The sequence below is a fragment of the Astatotilapia calliptera genome, chromosome 14 (assembly GCF_964374335.1).
Source record: "Astatotilapia calliptera chromosome 14, fAstCal68.1, whole genome shotgun sequence".
Classification (NCBI taxonomy): domain Eukaryota; kingdom Metazoa; phylum Chordata; class Actinopteri; order Cichliformes; family Cichlidae; genus Astatotilapia; species Astatotilapia calliptera.
Window position 1 is genome coordinate 26,462,298 of NC_137435.1, and position 19,434 is coordinate 26,481,731.

The following is a 19,434-nucleotide window of genomic DNA, read 5'->3' on the forward strand; positions in this document are numbered from 1 at the left end:
TCAAGGTAGTAGCAGCTATCGTCAACAAATAAAATACATATATTTCGACTCTGACAGAGTCGGTGGGAGTCCAATAGACACAGATAATGTGGCGCTTTAACAGTTAGCAAGCAATAAAGCAGCAAACTGAATGTTAAGTGTATCGTTAACATGGATAGGGCTTAGCTTAGCAAAAGTAGCTAAACGTTAGCTTTGCGTTAGCACTGCGTTGTGTAGATGTTCGCGTTACAAAGAGTAAGCAAACGCGTTTGACCAAAAGCGAAAGGTACACATTTGGAAACAGCATCCGTTTGACATTAAAAAAATGGCAAATTTCCTCACCCAGTAAACACCAGTATGTGGGCCCCACATGGGCTATGGGGGTTCCAAGTGGGGATGGGCTTACAATGGGCATCCATCTGGGACCCACCTGGGTTAACCAAGTAGGACCCATCTGAGACAGCCCAGATGGGCTATGTTCTATGGGCACCATATGGGTAATATATGGGAAGTTGCATGAACAGGCAACTGAGTTTAACGACCTTAGGTAAGTATAATTATTAGTCATGTGTAAATATAAACATGAATTAAGATGAAATAACTGATAATAAATTATGCCAGAGGCAGCATATGTATATTTAATTAATAACAAAATATACATATAAAACATATTAATATAAGTGAAACACAAAGAACAGATGTGACTTAATAAAGACGCTTAATAAAATAAAATAAATGGTTTTACATTTAAATGGGAAAAAAAATTCACTCTATGTAGGAGTGCTTTTCGAAATCTCGCGTTATTTAATGAAATATCACGAGGTTTTCTTAAACCCGTCACCCCCATTCTGGAACATTCTTCATTTCGCGCCCTTGGACAAAGCTGACAGTTAAGCTGGCAATTTTTGGATTAAGTGCATCTTTGATAGTGATGTGCGGATCGATCCTGAAATATCGATTCCTCCGATACCAATCATTTATGTTCTAGAATCGATTCTCACATTAGAATATCGATATTTTAGTAATTTAGAGTAAATTTGTAGTTTATCATTAACAGGAACACAGTGGAAAGAAACTATAACATTCGGATTGTCTACATTCAAAAGAACTACTTTCTCTTCCACCTTTCATAGTCATGTGCGTAATACGGCTGTATAAATGTCTCGCAGCCCCTTGGAGCGCCCACTCACAATAATGGCTGAGCATAATTGGAGTCATGTGCGAACGTATTTTACCTCCACAAAAGCTGAGACGTGGTTTGCGATACATGTGGCAAAAACATGAGGTGTTGTGGCCACACTATGGAGATATTCAAAAGGGCTGTTGGGGGGGGATAAATACATTTTACAGTGTTTATTTATCGGATAAAATACGTTAAATGTCCGGAAACAGCGGGGTGTCCAAATTCAGAGGCTGCTTCTACCTGAGGACCCGGCCTTCGCGGTCTAAAGAAAGCTGGGTAGTAGGTCACGAGCTCCCTCGGTGGAGTGAAACTCTGCCGTCTGCTCCTTGCTATCTAAAATATAACTGGGCACTGACGTAAACTCTCGACCGTTTCACTTTGTTTAATTAGTTTTCTGTTTGGCGTTTATTCAGCTGTGTGAAAACCCCGGAGGAACCCTCCCGAGGGATTAATAAAGTTACATTTTATTTAATCTAATCTAATAACTTTAATCTCATCCAAACCGATTTACTCACGAACAAATAAAACACTGAAAAAGCCAAACAATAACATTTTTAAGTTATCAAAGTGACTTATGTTTAACCCGAGTAGTGAAAGACCGCGGGGGTTTGAAAACAATGTGTGAGTCAGCTCAGATATTTGAAGTTTACACAGCTACATTCTCACCTGAAAACATGTTAAAAGTTTTTTTGCGACCGAGAAAGACAAATAAGAGTAATATTAAAACTAAGTCGCTGCCGCCGTTGTTGGAAACTGGAATTGGCTGGGCCGCGCTATGAATTCTGCGATATGGTTTTTCAATTTTGTTGTCCGGGTGGAAAATCGGGAGAAATCCGGGAGAATGGTGGCTAAGGGAGATTTTCGGGAGGGGCACTGAAATTTGGGATTCTCCCGGAAAAATTGGGAGGGTTGGCATGTATGCCACAATTGTGGCAAAATCACTAACCTTGTCAAACACCTCAGAGTAAACCATATCACAGAATATGACGAGCGTATTGTAACGTTGGGTTGTGTTGTGTGGTTGAGAAGAGGCGGCAAAACACCTAGCAGGCTAGGCGGAAGGATACACACCCACACTGGTATCAGTAATCCACGGTGGTTCTTTAATACGCATTCTTCAGCAACCGTATAAAAGCCCGGCTGAACGGCTGCGGCTCAACAACAAAATGCCCAGCGTTCATACAACCCAAGCGCTGCAAACAAAACAAAAAAAAGGGTCTCGAAAAGAAAACATAAGTCCGTCCCTCGTTAAGCACGAGCGTGAAGGCATGTGTCCTCATAATCACAGAGAGAGAGAGCGAGAGAGCAGTGGCACACACTGATAACACCATCAACCCTCGACTTGGGTGTCTTAAAGGGACACCACACCATAACGGCTGTTACAGTATGTTGAGATGAACTGAAGAGGAGGAGAGGGACAGGTGCTGCTAGGGCGAGACAGACGTCTCTCACGGGTCCTTTAGTGCTGCAGGCAGGCAACATTTCAAATAGCACACAACTTCATTTTTTTTTTTATTTCTATATGATGAACCCTACATTATTAAATTCAAATTCAAATTTTATTTGTCACATACACAGTCATACACAGTATGATATGCAGTGAAATGCTTACACAACTGCTCGTGACCTAAAGAAAAAAAAAAGGCTATGAATAAGATAGGAAATAAATATGAAAATTAAAAAGGGTCAATTTAACTAGGAAGGAATAAAAAAAAATATAAAAATGAAAGTTAAAAATGAAATAACTGTACAACAACAAATTAGAATGAAGGGTAAATTTAACTGGGAAAGAACAAGATAAAATATATAAATTAAAGTTGAAAATAAAATAACTGTACAACAAAATACACAGTATAGAAATATATAAGAATGTATGAAGATTATGAATGTATTATGAATGTATTAAGTGATAAGAACAAGTAATCTGATGTCCTGTAATCATTATGATGCTATAATTTCGGTATCGGATCAGTATCGTCGATACCACCCTGAATATTACTTGGTATCGGATCGGAAAGGAAATCAGTGGTATCGCACATCACTAATCTTTGAGCTACGGACTTATCTGCACTAAGGGTAAGAACTTTTTTGACTTAATTTGAATGAGTATAAATGAAATGTTTACAAAGTTATGATGCTGCAAAGTAATGTATGGCACAAGTGCTGGCGAACTTTTTCCTAGCACTCAAGCAAGGCTAAGCTAGTTGAAATTTTTACGTAATGTTGGATTTAGCCAATTTTCACAGTTTGAAAGCATTGTCTGGTGTCCTGTATACTGCTTAACTAGCACCAAAATTAATTACTGCGTGTACTTAACATCAAGTTGTACTTAAACATTATCTTGGTTTTTCTCTATGATTAGTATTAATAAAGGACTGTATTAGACCAAATTAACGAAGTTCAAATTTTTTAAGAGGAATACGGGAGGGTATTTTCACTATCAGAGCAACCAAAACTGCTTTGGTGTTGTCTTTATTAGCTCCATTCCTCAGCTTTTGTCCCTGTGTTAGGAGCATGCACAGCAGTCAGAGAGGCAGATCAGTGAGCACTCTATTTCTGTAGAAGACATCATCATTTTTCTTGCCATTGTTCTCATTTTTCCAGAAAAAGCAAATAAAATATAGGTGTTCTTGATTTGAGGTGTTGTTGATTTGTTCCAGACTGGGAAGAGTGAATCTACAATAGGCAAGCAGCTTGGTGTGAAAAAATCAACTGTGGGAGCAATCATCAGAAAGACCACTGATAATCTCCCTCGATCTGGGGCTCCACGCAAGATCTCATCCCGTGGGGTCAAAATGATCATGAGAACGGTGAGCAAAGATCCCAGAACCACACGGGGGGACCTGGTGAATGACCTGCAGAGAGCTGGGACCAAAGTAACAAAGGTCACCATCAGTAACACACTACAACGGCAGGGAATCAAATCCCGCAGTGCCAGACGTGTTCCGCTGCTGAAGCCAGTGCATGTCCAGGCCCGTCTGAAGTTTGCCAGAGAGCACATGGATGATACAGCAGAGGATTGGGAGAATGTCATGTGGTCAGATGAAACCAAAGTAGAACTTTTTGGTATAAACTCAACTCGTCGTGTTTGGAGGAAGAAGAATACTGAGTTGCATCCCAAGAACACCATACCTACTGTGAAGCATGGGGGTGGACACATCATGATATGGGGCTGTTTTTCTGCCAAGGGGACAGGACGACTGATCCGTGTTAAGGACAGAATGAATGGGGCCATGTATCGTGAGATTTTGAGCCAAAACCTCCTTCCATCAGTGAGAACTTTGAAGATGAAACGAGGCTGGGTCTTCCAACATGACAATGATCCAAAACACACCGCCCAGGCAACAAAGGAGTGGCTCCATAAGAAGCATTTGAAAGTCCTGGAGTGGCCTAGCCAGTCTCCAGACCTCAACCCCATAGAAAATCTGTGGTGGGAGTTGAAAGTCCGTGTTGCTCGGCGACAGCCCCAAAACATCACTGCTCTCGGGAAGATCTGCATGGAGGAATGGGCCAAAATACCAGCTACTGTGTGTGCAAACCTGGTAAAGACCTATAGTAAACATTTGACCTCTGTTATTGCCAACAAAGGTTATGTTACAAAGTATTGAGTTGTATTTTTATTATTGACCAAATACTTATTTTCCACCCTGATTTACGAATAAATTCTTTACAAATCCTACCATGTGGATTCATGGATTTTTTTTTCCACATTCTGTCTCTCACAGTTGAAGTGTACCTCTGGTGCAAATTACTGACCTCTGTCATCATTTTAAGTGGGGGAACTTGCACAATCGGTGGCTGACTAAATACTTTTTTACCCCACTGTATGTCCACACGTACAGGGGTCTTTTTGAAAACAGAGATTTTACCTTTTTGTTTAAAAACAAACAAACAAACAAAAAGTCCAGTCCACACGTGCAGTTTTGAACAAATATCTCCGTCCACATGTAAACGCTAAAAACTAAATGTTGGCCAATCAGAAGTCTAGAAGCCTAGGAGGGAAAGAGTAAACAGGGTTTTGTGCCCTCACAAAACTTTAAGTACTTCTGAAAAGTTTTTGTATTTTTCTGAAAAGGCAGCTAATTTTGTGTTACTTTTCAAGTGCCTTCATCATTTCAAATGTTATTAGCTAAAGACAATATTTTGGCTGATGTAGACTTGCAACTTAGGAATGAACAAAATGCATACAGCATAAGTAGTTTAATTAAAAAAAAAAAAAACATTTATTCAAAACTGATGTCGGGATTTTGGGTTGTGAGAGCGTCTGTGTTCAATGTAGAAGTTCACTCTGACGCCTCTGTCTTTCTAAATGCAGGGACAGTAACTGCATGTGTATATGTAAGCGTGTAAACACTGCAGATGGTAAGATTAACAGCAACAGTATTTATTTATTGTAGAAATTAATCTCATGTAAACAATAACGTGGCGTACAGCGTGACGTCAAAAACGGCACACATCTTTGACGTTGCGTGACTAAATCTGCGTTTTCCTCATCCATACTTAAACACAAAAACTGAGTTTTCGAAAATCTCCACCCTGGCAGGAGTTTTTAAAAATCTCTGTTTTCAGTGACCCAAAACGCCGTTTACATGTGGAGGAAAGGCCCAAACGCATAGAAACTATCTGCGTTTTCAAAAATACCCATGTTCGTGTGGACGTAGCCTGAGATTCTGGCGTTTCTGGCAAAGTACATTTAAATTTAAAAGTCAATTCAGGATTTTAATGAATCCATAGCACTTAATTCAAACTAAAATCGATTTTAATCGGAAAATCAGTTATTGAAACCTACCCCTAATTGTGAGTAAGCTTGTGAGATGGTTCAATTCAATTCAGTTTTATTTATATGGCACTAAATCACAACATCAGTCGCCTCAAGGTGTTTTATACTGTAAGGTAGACCCTACAATAATACATACAGAGAAAAATCCAACAATCATATGACCCCCTATGAGCAAGCACTTTGGTGACAATGGGAAGGAAAAACTCCCTTTGCAGGTGCTGTGTATAGTTCAAAGGCTGCTTTGCTGAAAAATGGAAATAAATCATGAGCTGAAAATAATAAAGATTGATGTACTAGAGCTTATTATATAGAAGTAGATCTTTGCCCACATTGACTTCTAAATATCTAAAGAAAAATATCTATCTTTGAAAACTGTAATGCCTTTTTCAGCTATCCATTGGACTCAACATGCCTTGGAATTTACTTTGTTTTACATCTGTCTAAACAAATGCATCTTGTATTACTTGATGAATTAAAACAGAAAATGGTGCTTTTGCCAGTGAAGTCTGGATATATGGCATTGCCACTGCTGTACTAGTTGGCTTCTTTTTGCTTTCTCACCAGCATGCTACCATTTGCAGTTGTTGATTTTCTGGATGGTGGAGGTGTATCCATAATTCCTTGCAAGTGGTTTACAGGACCAGCGGAAGATTCTTGTTTCTGGCCACCAGGGAGAGTCAATATCAATAAGGCTGTAAAGGATGGAGTTACTCCAGATACAAACTGGTCACAGTACAGAGTTCACATCTTGGGGAAAGCTGGTAAGAAGCATTTTTATTTATTGCTACCAAATATTCTGTCATTAAAGACAGAACAAAAAATTTCCCTGTAATTTCACTAACAACATTTTGTTGATGTATGTCAAAAATTTACAGAAAACTATGAAAATGCCAGGGTGAAACTGCGGAGGTCTGAAGCAACCTCTGATCTGCAGACTGAGTCGGATTCTGGAAGCAGATTGGGAAAAGGGAAGCGGAAAAGGAGGTAATTATGTTTCTTAAAAACGCCTTAAAAGCAACAATTTATCGTGGTGATTATAAGAAAAACAAAAAAAAATTGACAGTGTCTTTAGCAGACCATTGCTGCTCACCAGATTTAGATATGATCTTAAAATAGCACTTTGTAACTTTTTGACTTTTAAAAATCAGTTTTAGACTCCTTTTGATGCCGGACTATACATTAATGTTTTTAGTTTGTAGGACTAACCAGTAACTAAATTGTTTGTGGGGTTTTTTAATATTTTTTAAAATTCATTTTAAGGCCAGTGATCCAGTCAAGCTCGGATGAGGATTGGGACAACGCTGCGGAACAGCCAGAGACCTCATCACCATCAGCAATGGAGAATAGACATTCAAGTGAAACTCCCCACCAGAACATCACTCATCCATTTGTTCAGCTACCACCACCCTCAACTCCTTCACCTGTGGTTTCACAACCAGTTCCAAGACAACTTGTACAAGCCACCAATACCAGCATGTTTGTACGTGTTCTAACCCTCCTGGAAGACATTAAGGAGACTCAGAGGATCCAAAGTCGAATGCTACAGTCTCTCCTCAAACAACGTGATGGACCAGTTGCTGCAGTATTACCCGAGGGTGCTGTTTTTCCTCTCCGGACAGTCGCAGACGTGGAAGTAGTGGAGCAAAAACTGATAGACCCTGTCTTCCTGAAAGAAGTGGTAAATAATAATGATGTAATAACAATAGTCATTGATTAATGCCTCAATCTGCGTTTTATGCTAGCAGTTATGACGGGCGATCGTGGCTCAAGAGTTGGGAGTTCGCCTTGTAATCGGAAGGTTGCCGGTTCGAGCCCCGTCTTGGACAGTCTCGGTCATTGTGTCCTTGGGTAAGACACTTAACCCGTTGCCTACTGGTGGTGGTCAGAGGGCCCAGTGGCGCCAGTGTCCGGCAGCCTCGCCTCTGTCAGTGCGCCCCAGGGTGGCTGTGGCTACAATGTAGCTTGCCATCACCAGTGTGTGAATGCGTGTGTGAATGGGTGGATGACTGGATATGTAAAGCGCTTTGGGGTCCTTAGGGACTAGTAAAGCGCTATATAAATACAGGCCATTTACCATGATCAAGGAAAGTTGGTGTTTGTTCAAACATGGTCAGTTCAATGAAGTAGTGGAAGGTGAGCTTCACAAAAGTTGCTGTTTTTGAAAATAAAATAAGTTGTACTTTACAAGTTGTGCCACGCCAAACCTTAAGAAAATACTTTTGGTGGATCAGTCATTTAGCTCTTTGCATTTAAGCCTAATTACTGTGTAGCTATGCAGGTTTTCTTTTAGGTGTGACTGATGGTACTACTGTCAGTAAAATTATTGTCCTTGTGTGTCCTAAGGTTGCTGTTGTGGCAGAGATCGGAGGGAGCACTGTTGATGAAGCCACCAGAAGAATGATGGCTTTCATTATGGACAATGCTCTATCCAGGCAATATAACTTCGTTGGGCACCATGGAAAGCGGGAATTTCGAGGGCTTAAAATTTTTGAAGTGCTATATGGTAAGCTCATTAGTTTGTAAGATATTTTGTTGATGTTTGAATAACAGATGCTCACTTCAGCTGTAGTCAGTCTTCCAATCAATTTAATCACTGACTTAAGGTTTTTATACTTTGGTTCAACATTTATGTGACATCTTATGCTGTGTCACAGTATAAATATAAGTATGTAACAAAAAAAAGAGAATTACAGCTGTGTCTAGATTCAGTAATAAAGTCTCACTTTCTTGTGGTCAATATCTGTGCTTTACAGGCAGCTTGAAAAAAAATGCTCTTACAAGCCAGATTACCAGAAAAGAGGCAGAAAAGGCAGCATCTAAGTGGTTTATTGGTACAAGAGATAGAGGAGGAAATCGCATGGCAAGGGCTAGGGCTGCTCAATTAATCGAATTTTAATCACGATTACGATCTGGGCTTTCAACGATCATTAAAAATGACGGAGCCGATTATTAGCCCCTCCCTCATTTATCCGCGACACCTTAAAGGCCGGTCCGTGAAAATATTGTCGGGCATAAACTGGTCCGTGGCGCAAAAAAGGTTGGAGACCGCTGATTAAGAGGACCCGAGGGAAGCTCGGAAAGCTAAGCAGAAGTTATTTGGAGAGGAGAGAGTGACTGCCGTTGGCTGAAAAGAGAGGTAAAAAAAAAACTTCAGTGGTGTTGCACACTATTTTATATTATTTTTTAAAGTCATTGTTAACCCTTTAAAGCCGGTCGAGCAGCACGCTCCGTTTTGTGTAACTATTTTTAAATCCCTGTAGGACCGGAACCGTGTAAGCTAGCGCAATAACCCGGAGGAGTTGTACTTACATCTGATGCCATCAGCTTGTCCTCGGTCACGGTTTCCTTCCACATAAAGCTTTGCAAAAACTGCATAAAAAGCGCTTGCAGCAACAAAAACACAATATTCCAGAAACACGCTTTGCCGATCCGATCAGCTATTCGTAACACTTCCCACATTGAAACAGAGGTCAGCGCGAACTACCGCATATCCGCCATTTCCTGCCCGAAACCGGAAGTGACGTCATTTTTTACTCGTAGGCCTTAAAAGCTTATACTGGTCATGTTTGACTTTTCTGAATAGTTTCTGAGATGCTTAGAACTCGAATTGCACTGCTGGAAATAGTTTATTTTGATGCACATGCTGTTTTCTTTGCAAATTTGCATCATAGGATTGTTTTTTCGTTTTTCCTGCAGTATATAAAAATTGCTGTATCTCCAAAATAAAACTATGAAGACACTCAAAATAAATTTCCTGTTGTTGTAAACTATTTTTTGCAACTTTTTTGTATTTAAAGTTTTGAGGGATAAGCCTCTTAAATTTCTCCAAGTAGAAATATATGTAAAAAAAAACAAAAATGATTTTCAATTTTTTTTGTAGTTTATTGCACTTTTTTGCAATTAATGTAGTTACTATGGACTTAATGCATACATATTATTAAAATATGGGCTATAACAGTTGCATAGCAAATTAAAATGCTCCCACAAATGGCACTACAACATGTAAAAAAATAATATAAGCTCTGGCGGACTTGGTTCTATAGTAGGTCTTAAAGGGTTAAATAAATATCGTCAAATAATCGAGATCTCAATTCCAGTGAAAATAATCGTGATTATCATTTTTGCCATAATCGAGCAGCCCTAGCAAGGGCACAGTGTCGCGTGCAAGAGAGGTATACCTTAGTGACTCGGTTTAGATAGACTGTGGAGATGAAATTAATTAGAAATACTTTATTATTGAGGGAAATTATGTTTGGGTTGTTTTTTTTGGAGGGGGGGGGCTCATCAGCTCAGGTTGTTCTGGAGGGTGATGGCTGCTGCCAGGAATGACCACATATTTCTCTCTGGTTTGCAGCATACTTGAAGACGGCTCTCACTAAACCATTTTTTGGTTCCTCACTGTGTTACGGTATGTGAACAATTTCCAGTTATGTTTAGCAGTTTGTGCAATATTCTTCTTTGCACAATCAGCTCCAGGAACTCCAGCGCCAGCCTTCTTTACCAGTGTGTCACCAGTGTGACTTCAAACTCACAGACTCTGATACTGCTGCCCTAACAAATGGCTGGGAAGCAGATTGGAATTTCCACAAGAGACTTGTAGAAGATATTCCACATCTTGGTGCAGACATTAAAGTAGTAGTTCCCAAACTTTATCTGATGGCCCTATTTTTGTTTTACATGAAAATCTTCGGTGCCCATCCAGCACACACCTCAAGAAGTAGAATCTGTTCTCTCCTTGGTAGATGTAGTCGTTGTTACATTTCCAGTCTTCTCCCTCGTCTCTCAGCATGTAAACCGTGCTTTGTTTACTCCTGTTCCCCCTGAAATCCACAATCATCCATTCTGTTTTGTGTTTACTATGAGGTGATTGTTTCTGCACCATGCAACTGGTTAACCACGTGCCTGTTCTAAGCTTTGTCCATCACTGAGACACCCCACAACACTTATCAATGTAACTATGTAGATGTCTTTTAATTTGATTTTTGAGTGCCTACTTGGTTAATCCTTTTGTAAATAGCTTTTCTGTTACCATGGATACTCATGGTCTTCAAAGAGTTCAATGTAGGAGGTCAAACAACTTGTTCAGCACAACTTTCAAAACAACTCCAGTAGTATTGCAAATCTGATGTTATTTGTGAAAAAGTGCACTTTTTTTCAGGACCAATGGATCAGTGAATGAGTGAGAAGCTGTGTTTCAGTGCATTTCTTTTTCTTTTAAACTGTATAACATTGATTTGTTATTGTTTTGTGTATACTAGGGACCTTTTTTGTCAAAATGTTCTCTAAACAAAAAAAAATATTTGTATAGTATATAAAAAATTACTGTTATACTGCATACTGTTTTAAAATTTCATATTAATCAGTATTAATAAAAAAGATAAACTGACTTTGTTGTACAGGTGATTTAAATTTTAGCTTACTGTATTATCCAAAATCCCATCTGGGCAAGCACACTTGGGGCCACCATGGAAATGGAGGACAAAAATAGCTGGGTCCCAGGTGGGTAACCCGTGTGGGCCCCAAATATCAGACCCGCTTCTATGCATATGGGCCCCACACATGTTTTTTTGATTGGATCTGGTTTGGGGCCCATTATTAACCCATCTGGGCAAACACATTTGGGGTCACCATGGAAACTGAGGACAAAAGTAGCTGGGTCCCAGGTGGGTAACCCAGGGGGGCCCCAAATATCAGACCCGCTTCTATGCATATGGGCCCCACACATGTTTTTTTGGTTGGATCTGATTTGGGGCCCATCATTAACCCATCTGGGCAAACACATTTGGGGCCACCATGGAAGCTGAGGACAAAGGTAGCTGGGTCCCAGGTGGGCCCCAAATATCAGACCCGCTTCTATGCATATGGGCCCCACACATGTTTTTTTGGTTGGATCTGATTTGGGGCCCATCATTAACCCATCTGGGCAAACACATTTGGGGCCACCATGGAAACTGAGGAAAAAGTAGCTGGGTCCCAGGTGGGTAACCCAGGTGGGCCCCAAATATCAGACCCGCTTCTACCCATCTGGGTCCCACACTTGTTTATTGGCTGGGCCTGATTTGGGGCCCATCCAGGGCCCGCCATTAACCCATCTGGGCAAACACACTTGGGGCCGCCATGGAAACTGAGGACAAAAGTAGCTGGGTCCCAGGTGGGTAACCCAGGTGGGCCCCAAATATCAGACCCGCTTCTACCCATCTGGGCCTCACACTCGTTTGTTGGCTGGGCCTGATTTGGGACCCATCCGGGGCCCATCATTAACCCATCTGGGCAAACACACTTGGGGCCACCATGAAAACTGAGGAAAAAGTAGCTGGGTCCCAGGTGGGTAACCCAAGTGGGCCCCAACTATCAGACCCACTTCTACCCATCTGGGTCCCACACTTGTTTATTCGCTGGGCCGGATTTGGGGCCCATCCAGGGCCCGTCATTAACCTATGTGGGCAAACACATTTGGGGCCACCATGGAAACTGAGGACAAAATTAGCTGGACCCCAGTTGGGTTTCCCAAGTGGGCCCCAAATATTAGCCCTGCTGCTCCCTATTTGGGCCCCACATATGTGTGTTGACTGGGCAGTTACGGCAGTTTTTAACGTGAATTAACTTAAATTAATACTATCAACTAAATAACTAACACCAAATTTGATGTATTGCCTTTGTATATGTTACGGACAAACAGGTGTCTAGAGTTGAGTTCAACAGGAGATATAAATAATTTACAAAAACAATAGTTTTAAAAACGTGTTTAAACTAATTGTTACGAAAAAAAATACGTACGATGAAACTGAGAATTGACGTATAATTTTTCTGTCATCTAAAGTGATCTCATAATAATTTGGCGCAATGCTTATTTATCAGCATTTGAGTCATCTAATGAGTGTCTACCTTTGTCTTTCATGGAATTCCGGAGATCAGATACTGGAAGTCGGAACTATTTTGTTACAGGAGTGAGTACACACTACACTCTTGGGTAGCAGTTATATGTGGAATATATCATTTTTGTGAAGGAAATCAACTTGATATAAGGGGTTGGGTGTAAGGAGTTTGAGTGCCTTTGTTGACTTGTTTCAGAAGGAAGAGCTGATCGCCTACCAATTGCAAAGCTGTTTGTTTGATCTTCTAGGTTGCATGTCAACATAAATAGTGAATCTCATGTTGACCTTGGCACATCCGTCAGAGTGCTAGTGTCCTAATGCTGGGTTAAAAGTGCTTTGGCACAGAGAAAATATGTATCATATGTGAACGAGGCTTGTTGTAAGAAAACACATTCGACACTCAAAGAGAGTAGTAAAGTGCTATATATAAGTAACAGTCCATTTTGAAAGTGCTAATGTGCCAAGGTTCAATGATGACAACCAGCTTAGGTAACCAGATCATCTTAACCCCTTCACTTTGGTTTCTTGCTGTTGAACTAGAGAAAGTGTAAGATGGCTTACTGTTGTGTATTTGTGCTGTATAGTTTCATCTATGAGCGAGTTCAGAGGCAAAGAGATGGCAATAGTGCAGTGACGAGAGAACAGCTTGATGGAAGCCAGCTGACTGACCCAAAACATAAGAAGCTTGCTCAGTGCCTGCAGCATATTGGAGACGAGCTGGATGGAAATGTAGAGCTCCAAAGGTTGGTAACTTGTCTGTGTGCCTCTTCAGGCAACTTTAAAGGCGTGGAGTATTATGATATGCATGTTTGTTCAACTATAACTGTAATAACTAAATTATTTGCTTACCATTATTCAATCTTTTTCCCTAGAATGATAAATAACTCTTCGCTTTGTCCCACAAGAAAGGTTTTTATGAGAGTGGCCTCTGAGATCTTTTCAGATGGAATATTTAACTGGGGCAGGGTGGTTGCACTGTTCTACTTTGCATGCCGACTCGTTATCAAAGTACGTGAAACTGCTATTGCCGATTCCCCCGTTACTACCCTGTGTATATAAGCCCTGTGTTTTCCCATGCTCGGTGTCGCGTCGTACCCTCAGATTATGCCTGTGTTCCTGTTCTCCGATTTCAGTGGTCACTTCATGTTTTGTTTTCATACCAGCAATAAAGCTGAGGTTTTTGAGTTTCACGTTAGTGTCTGAGTCCTGCGTTTGGATCCTCCTCTCCGCCTGCCCGCACACAGAGCCCTGACAGAAGCACAGGGCACACGGCCTTTATTTCCTTTCTTAAAGAATCATGTATAATATGTGTTAAATTGTGTGTGTGTATATATATATACTAGAAAGCGAAAATTTCAGAAGAAATTTTAAGTGTGCCTATTAGTGATGGGATTTCCGGCTCTTTTTAGAGATCCGGCTCTTTCGGTTCGGCTCACTAAAAAGAGCCGGCTCTTTCGGCTCCGAACAGGCTCTTCAGGTTGTTTTGTTGCTTTAATTAATTTATTATTAACAATAATATAAAATTATGCACAAAAAGAATTACTAATGTAAAACAAAGTGGTTTTATTTATATACCGGTATGTTTATATATAAATATATGCGGTGGCCCCTAGAGACAAAACACGTACAAACTCCGAAAAACATTTCTAGCATGAACTGAACTTCCAAAGCAGAGCTACTAGATCACTTAAATTACACAATTGAAAGCATGTGTGTATTGTTTGTGTATTTATACACAGGCACTCATATATATTCAAATAATTTAAAAAAAAGTTCATTTACCTGTTACTACCACACACCAAATCCGGTTGTTGGTACTTGCTGGCTTGTGTAGCCACAAGATACCAAAAGCTCCACACTGCGCCCAGCATCCTGGAGCACTTCTGTTGTCTTTTGTACGTGTTTTGAGTTTTTATGTGCTTCTGAGTTTTTACATGCTTCGGAGTTTGTACGTGTTTTGGAGTTTGCACATGCATCAGAGTTCGTACGTGATTTGAAGTTTGTATGTGCTTTGTCTGTAGGGGCCACCGTAAATATACTTTTATTTATTCACTCCACATAAAATGTAATAAATAAATCATATAATACAAAAATCAACTATTCACATTTCAACTTTTAACTATTTAAATTTTCAGCTTTTTCCTTTTACAAATTTAAAGTGAAAACAACACAAAACACTGCAAACCACAACCCAATTAAATATAAATTAAAATATCAAAACAAAAAGAACATGCATATTCTCTGTCATATGGGCCTGGATGAATAAACTTTCTGAATCCTTTATCATCTGCAACTGAAAATAGTTGTGGATGATTACTATACCTTTCTAATGTCACGTTTTTGTCCCTGGCTCTCTTTCTCTCTCTCTCTCTCTCCCTCTGGCTCTGTTCCTGCTACTGAGTGTAACTACCGCCCCTCCCCCCTCTGCCCAGCGTAAAGCACAAGGCTCACGTGCAGGCGAGAGAGAGAGGCTGAGAGAAAGAAAAAGAAAAAAAACCCCACGTGACGGCTCGCGATAAGGAGCCGGCTCGCGTCGTTCACGTCAAAGAGTCGGCTCTAAGAGCCATTTCGTTCGCGAACGACCCATCACTAGTGCCTATGCCGCTGCTAATCAGTGTAGTTTGCCTTTCATACGGCTACAGAGAGCAAAACTCAGCAGAGCAGCCATTCTCCACCATGAACTATGGTAAAAACAAACACCGCTCGCGCCTCACAGATGACAGCTTACAGTTTTGTGTAACGATGAGGGGACTTCGTACAGCCCCGATTTGCAGACGCTGTGCACAGAGGTTCATGAGCAGAAGTCGCATTGTACCACGGCAGACCCGACAATGTTTGCATGAACATGCTTTGAAGCATTACGTTATGGACCACTTTTCACACATGGTTGGTGTACCCACACAGCCAGCTGTAGCTTTTCAACGCACAGCCCAACACACACCAAAAAAACAGCCGAGAGAGCACAGACTTTACGCCCGTGGGTCCACCTCCCCTGCAGCAGCACTGCAGACCACGCCCTGCCACACACATCAAACAGGTAAAATAAATATTTATGCACTTTTATATTCACTTTTTGTTTTTTGTTATTTTACACAGTGTTCTGAATGATTAACAATGGTCTACAGCCAATCTTGTGTATTATTATACAAGCTTTGGTTGTAAGATTCAGATAACTATTTAATAAAAGCTAAATATTTTATATGAGAGCAAGAAAGAAAAGTATATCTTCGTGTCCCCCTTTCCCTGTTAATGCCCTACCTGGCCCCCTGGCAAAAGCTTTGCTAGATCCGCCCCTGCACAGTTACCAGCTGTCAGCTACACAAAAAAAGGAGCTTGGTGTTATTTGTCTCTCAGAAACAGTTCATAACTTCCCTTCAACTCATTCATGTCACCTAAAAGGTAAACCTGTTTCTCCATCACCAGTTCAGCTCTGATGATTCAGTAAGGACATCTCCTGGTTTCGACCAGCCCTTTTTTACAGCTGTGGCTCCAGCAAACATCAGCTGATACTAGAAATTAAAATCAAATGAATTCTAACAACAGCTGATCAAGCTTAAACGTGCTGCTGTTGTTTAGCACAATAAACAAACGAGAGAAAAGCCGATCATTGATCGGTTTCATGATTGAAGTTTCAACAGGCGAGAGAATGACATGGGAGCATGTCATAAAGTTCAACATCAGTAACTTAGCGCGCACACAGCTGTATAGAAACTCCGTCGTGCTAGCTAGCACGCAGTACGAGTTATTGTAAAAAGTCAACACAACGAAAATAAACTACACCTAAACTCGGTTTATATCTGACACAAATAGAGTGCGCAGTTCATAACTTCTTACCTGAAATTCAGTTCACCTCACGCTCTGACCGGCAGCCGCCTGCTTCTCCTGCCTTCGGTTTCCCTGATCCACAATTGAGAACTGTTGCTAATATGGGATCTCTTGATAAAACGAGCAGATATTTGAAGTTTACACACCTACATCCTCGCCTGAAAATATCTTAAAAGTTTATTTTGCGACCTAGAAACACTAATAAAATACATATTAAAACGAAATGGTGGCCGCCATTGTTTGAGTCGGTAGAGGCGTGCCATGACTTGTGGGATATGGAGTGTTCCACCAAGCATACACCCTTGCGGTTACCGTAACTATTCAACGGTTCGCGCAACCTTAAAAATTCCAATGGTTCCTTAAAGCAGCGACGCTGTGCGCGCCGTTGATATTCTCGTCATTACGGTAATCCAAATACGGGTAGACAGGCCATACCACTCCCGACATACCACTAGAGAGAGCCAACACACCACAAATGAAGTTTGAAATCTGTTTTTAGGGGGCCAAAAGTTAACTAAGTGCGCCTCTGCCAAGAGGCACACTTAATTAGGTGAGAAGACATGTAAATAACTGCAACTTGAATCTGTACTGAGGCTCAGTATTTGACACAGAGTTCATGTTCATGTATTAACTATAATATTGGCCATATTATATTTAAAAATTCAAATTCAAATTTTATTTGTCACGTACACAGTCATACACAGTACGATATGTAGTGAAATGCTTGGACAACTGCTCGTGACCTAAAGAAAACAAAAAAGGAAAAGGCTATGAATAAGATAGGAAATAAATATGAAAAATTAAAAGGTAAATTTAACTAGGAAGGAATAAAATATAAATTAAGGTTAAAAATGAAATAACTGTACAACACAAATTAGAATGAAGGGTAAATTTGACTGGGAGAATAAGGTAAAATATATAAATTAAAGTTGAAAATAAAATAACTGTACAACAAAATACACAATATAGAACTATATAAGAATGTATGAAGAAATATAAATAAATATATACACAATAACAGCAGCATATACACAATAACAGCAGCGTGATTTAAGTAATGAAGTGAAAACAATGTCCAGAATGTCCAGTGTGTGTAAGAACTGTATGTGTGGGTCAGTACTGTGTGGTGGTGTGATTGAGAGACCGTATCGCCTGCGGGAAGAAGCATTACATTACATTACATTACCAAAGTGATATGACTTTAGTCTCATGAAAAACATTAGCTAATTGTTATTTACTAGCTAATCTTAAATGACTGTTCAGTACAGAAATGAAGCCCAACAATCATGTTTTACTGTCCTGTGGTCTCAGCCTCAGATACTTATTAAATCTCACAAAGCTCTTGTAGAAACAAACAAACAAATGAACAAAATATGTTCTTCTTCATTTCTGTCAAACAAAGTTGTATGACACGTTTCCAGCGGTTAGTATCATGGTTGCTAGGCAACCTGGGAAGCGCGATGGAGACTAGACTGTCCCATACAGCCCATGTGTTTGCAACAAACTTGCCGTTTATTTTGCAAATCGAGCTCAACACTGCCCCTAGCGTCCTGGAGCACTTCCGTTGTGATTTGGAGTTTGCATGTGTTTTGGATTTTGCATGTGTTTTGGAGTTTGCATGTGTTTTGGATTCTGCACGTGTTTTGGAGTTTGCATGTGTTTTGGATTTTGTACGTGTTTGGATTTTGCATGTGTTTTGGAATTTGCATGTGTTTTGGAGTTTGCATGTGTTTTGGAGTTTGTACGTGTTTTGGATTTTTCATGTGTTTTGGAGTTTGCATGTGTTTTGGATTTTGTACGTGTTTTGGAGTTTGTACGTGTTTTGGAGTTCGTACATGTTTTGGAGTTCGTACGTGTTTTGGAGTTTGAATGGGTTTTGGATTTTGTACGTGTTTTGAATTTTGTACGTGTTTTGGATTTTGCAACGGTATAAACAATGAAAGGTGGTGGATTAGCCAATTGGTCATGATCAACTGTGGGCTGGACCAATTACAATACATCCGTATTGAGGGGGAAAGGAACGCGATTAGTCCTGTACTTCAGCTACAATGAAAAAGACACAAAACTGGAGTTATTCTGTCTTTGCTGCACAGCTGCCTCTTCTTCTCTTTCTCTCCCTCTCTCTCCTGTTGCTACTTCAATCATGAAACTGATCAATGATCAGCTGATCATCTCTCTTGTTTGTTTATCGCCCACTTTGTGCCAGAAAGAGGAAACCAGTGGATGTTGCGCTAAACAACAGCAGCACGTTTAAGCTTGATAAGCTGTTGTTATAATTTATTTAAAATTAATTTCTAGTATCAGCTGATGTTTGCTGGAGCCACAGCTGTAAAAGCTGCTGCTCATGATATCGGTTTGGATATGAGGTGAGAAGGAAACATGAAGGTGATACAAATCATACATATATACCATAAAGCCAGTGTACGTCACTGTCACAACAGCGTTTGTTTTAGTTCAAAGGCTTTATGGTTTTTCCTATAATACCTGGTGGTGTAGTCGGTGATCTTTTGTCAGTTCAGCCTTATATATATTATATACTATATATTATGTTTAACCCGAGTGACCACCCGGTCAGCTGGTGGGTAACAGGCATCTCTGAAAATGTTTAGAGCACTTGTGCAAACATGTGATGTCTTGATGAATCAAGCAGATATTTGAAGTTTACACAGCAATAGTGATGGCCTGCTTGAAGCTGACGCTCTGGTGCGTGTGTCAAAAATATCAACACACTGCTTCAGAAGCACTGTGTCGAAGCTTGATTCGTTTGGCCAGAGTCAGGTGATCAGTGACGT

General features: G+C 40.3%; 1 protein-coding gene across 7 annotated transcripts in view; it reads left to right on the forward strand.

The window, feature by feature from the left end:
- The window catches only part of LOC113036221 (uncharacterized), an 82,740-nt gene that overhangs the window by 13,355 nt on the left and 49,951 nt on the right, over positions 1-19,434 (forward strand). For 6 of the 7 annotated variants that reach the window (XM_080288539.1, XM_080288543.1, XM_080288541.1 and 3 more), the window contains exons 2-8: positions 6,507-6,703; positions 6,818-6,926; positions 7,203-7,620; positions 8,286-8,445; positions 10,297-10,350; positions 12,858-12,889; positions 13,402-13,560. In XM_080288539.1, coding sequence (XP_080144665.1) covers positions 6,507-6,703; positions 6,818-6,926; positions 7,203-7,620; positions 8,286-8,445; positions 10,297-10,350; positions 12,858-12,889; positions 13,402-13,413 — 982 coding nt within the window. In that variant the 3' untranslated portion in view covers positions 13,414-13,560. Of the gene's footprint in view, positions 1-6,506; positions 6,704-6,817; positions 6,927-7,202; positions 7,621-8,285; positions 8,446-10,296; positions 10,351-12,857; positions 13,349-13,401; positions 13,561-19,434 lie in introns of those variants that run through there. The other variant, XM_080288538.1, reaches the window with a different exon arrangement.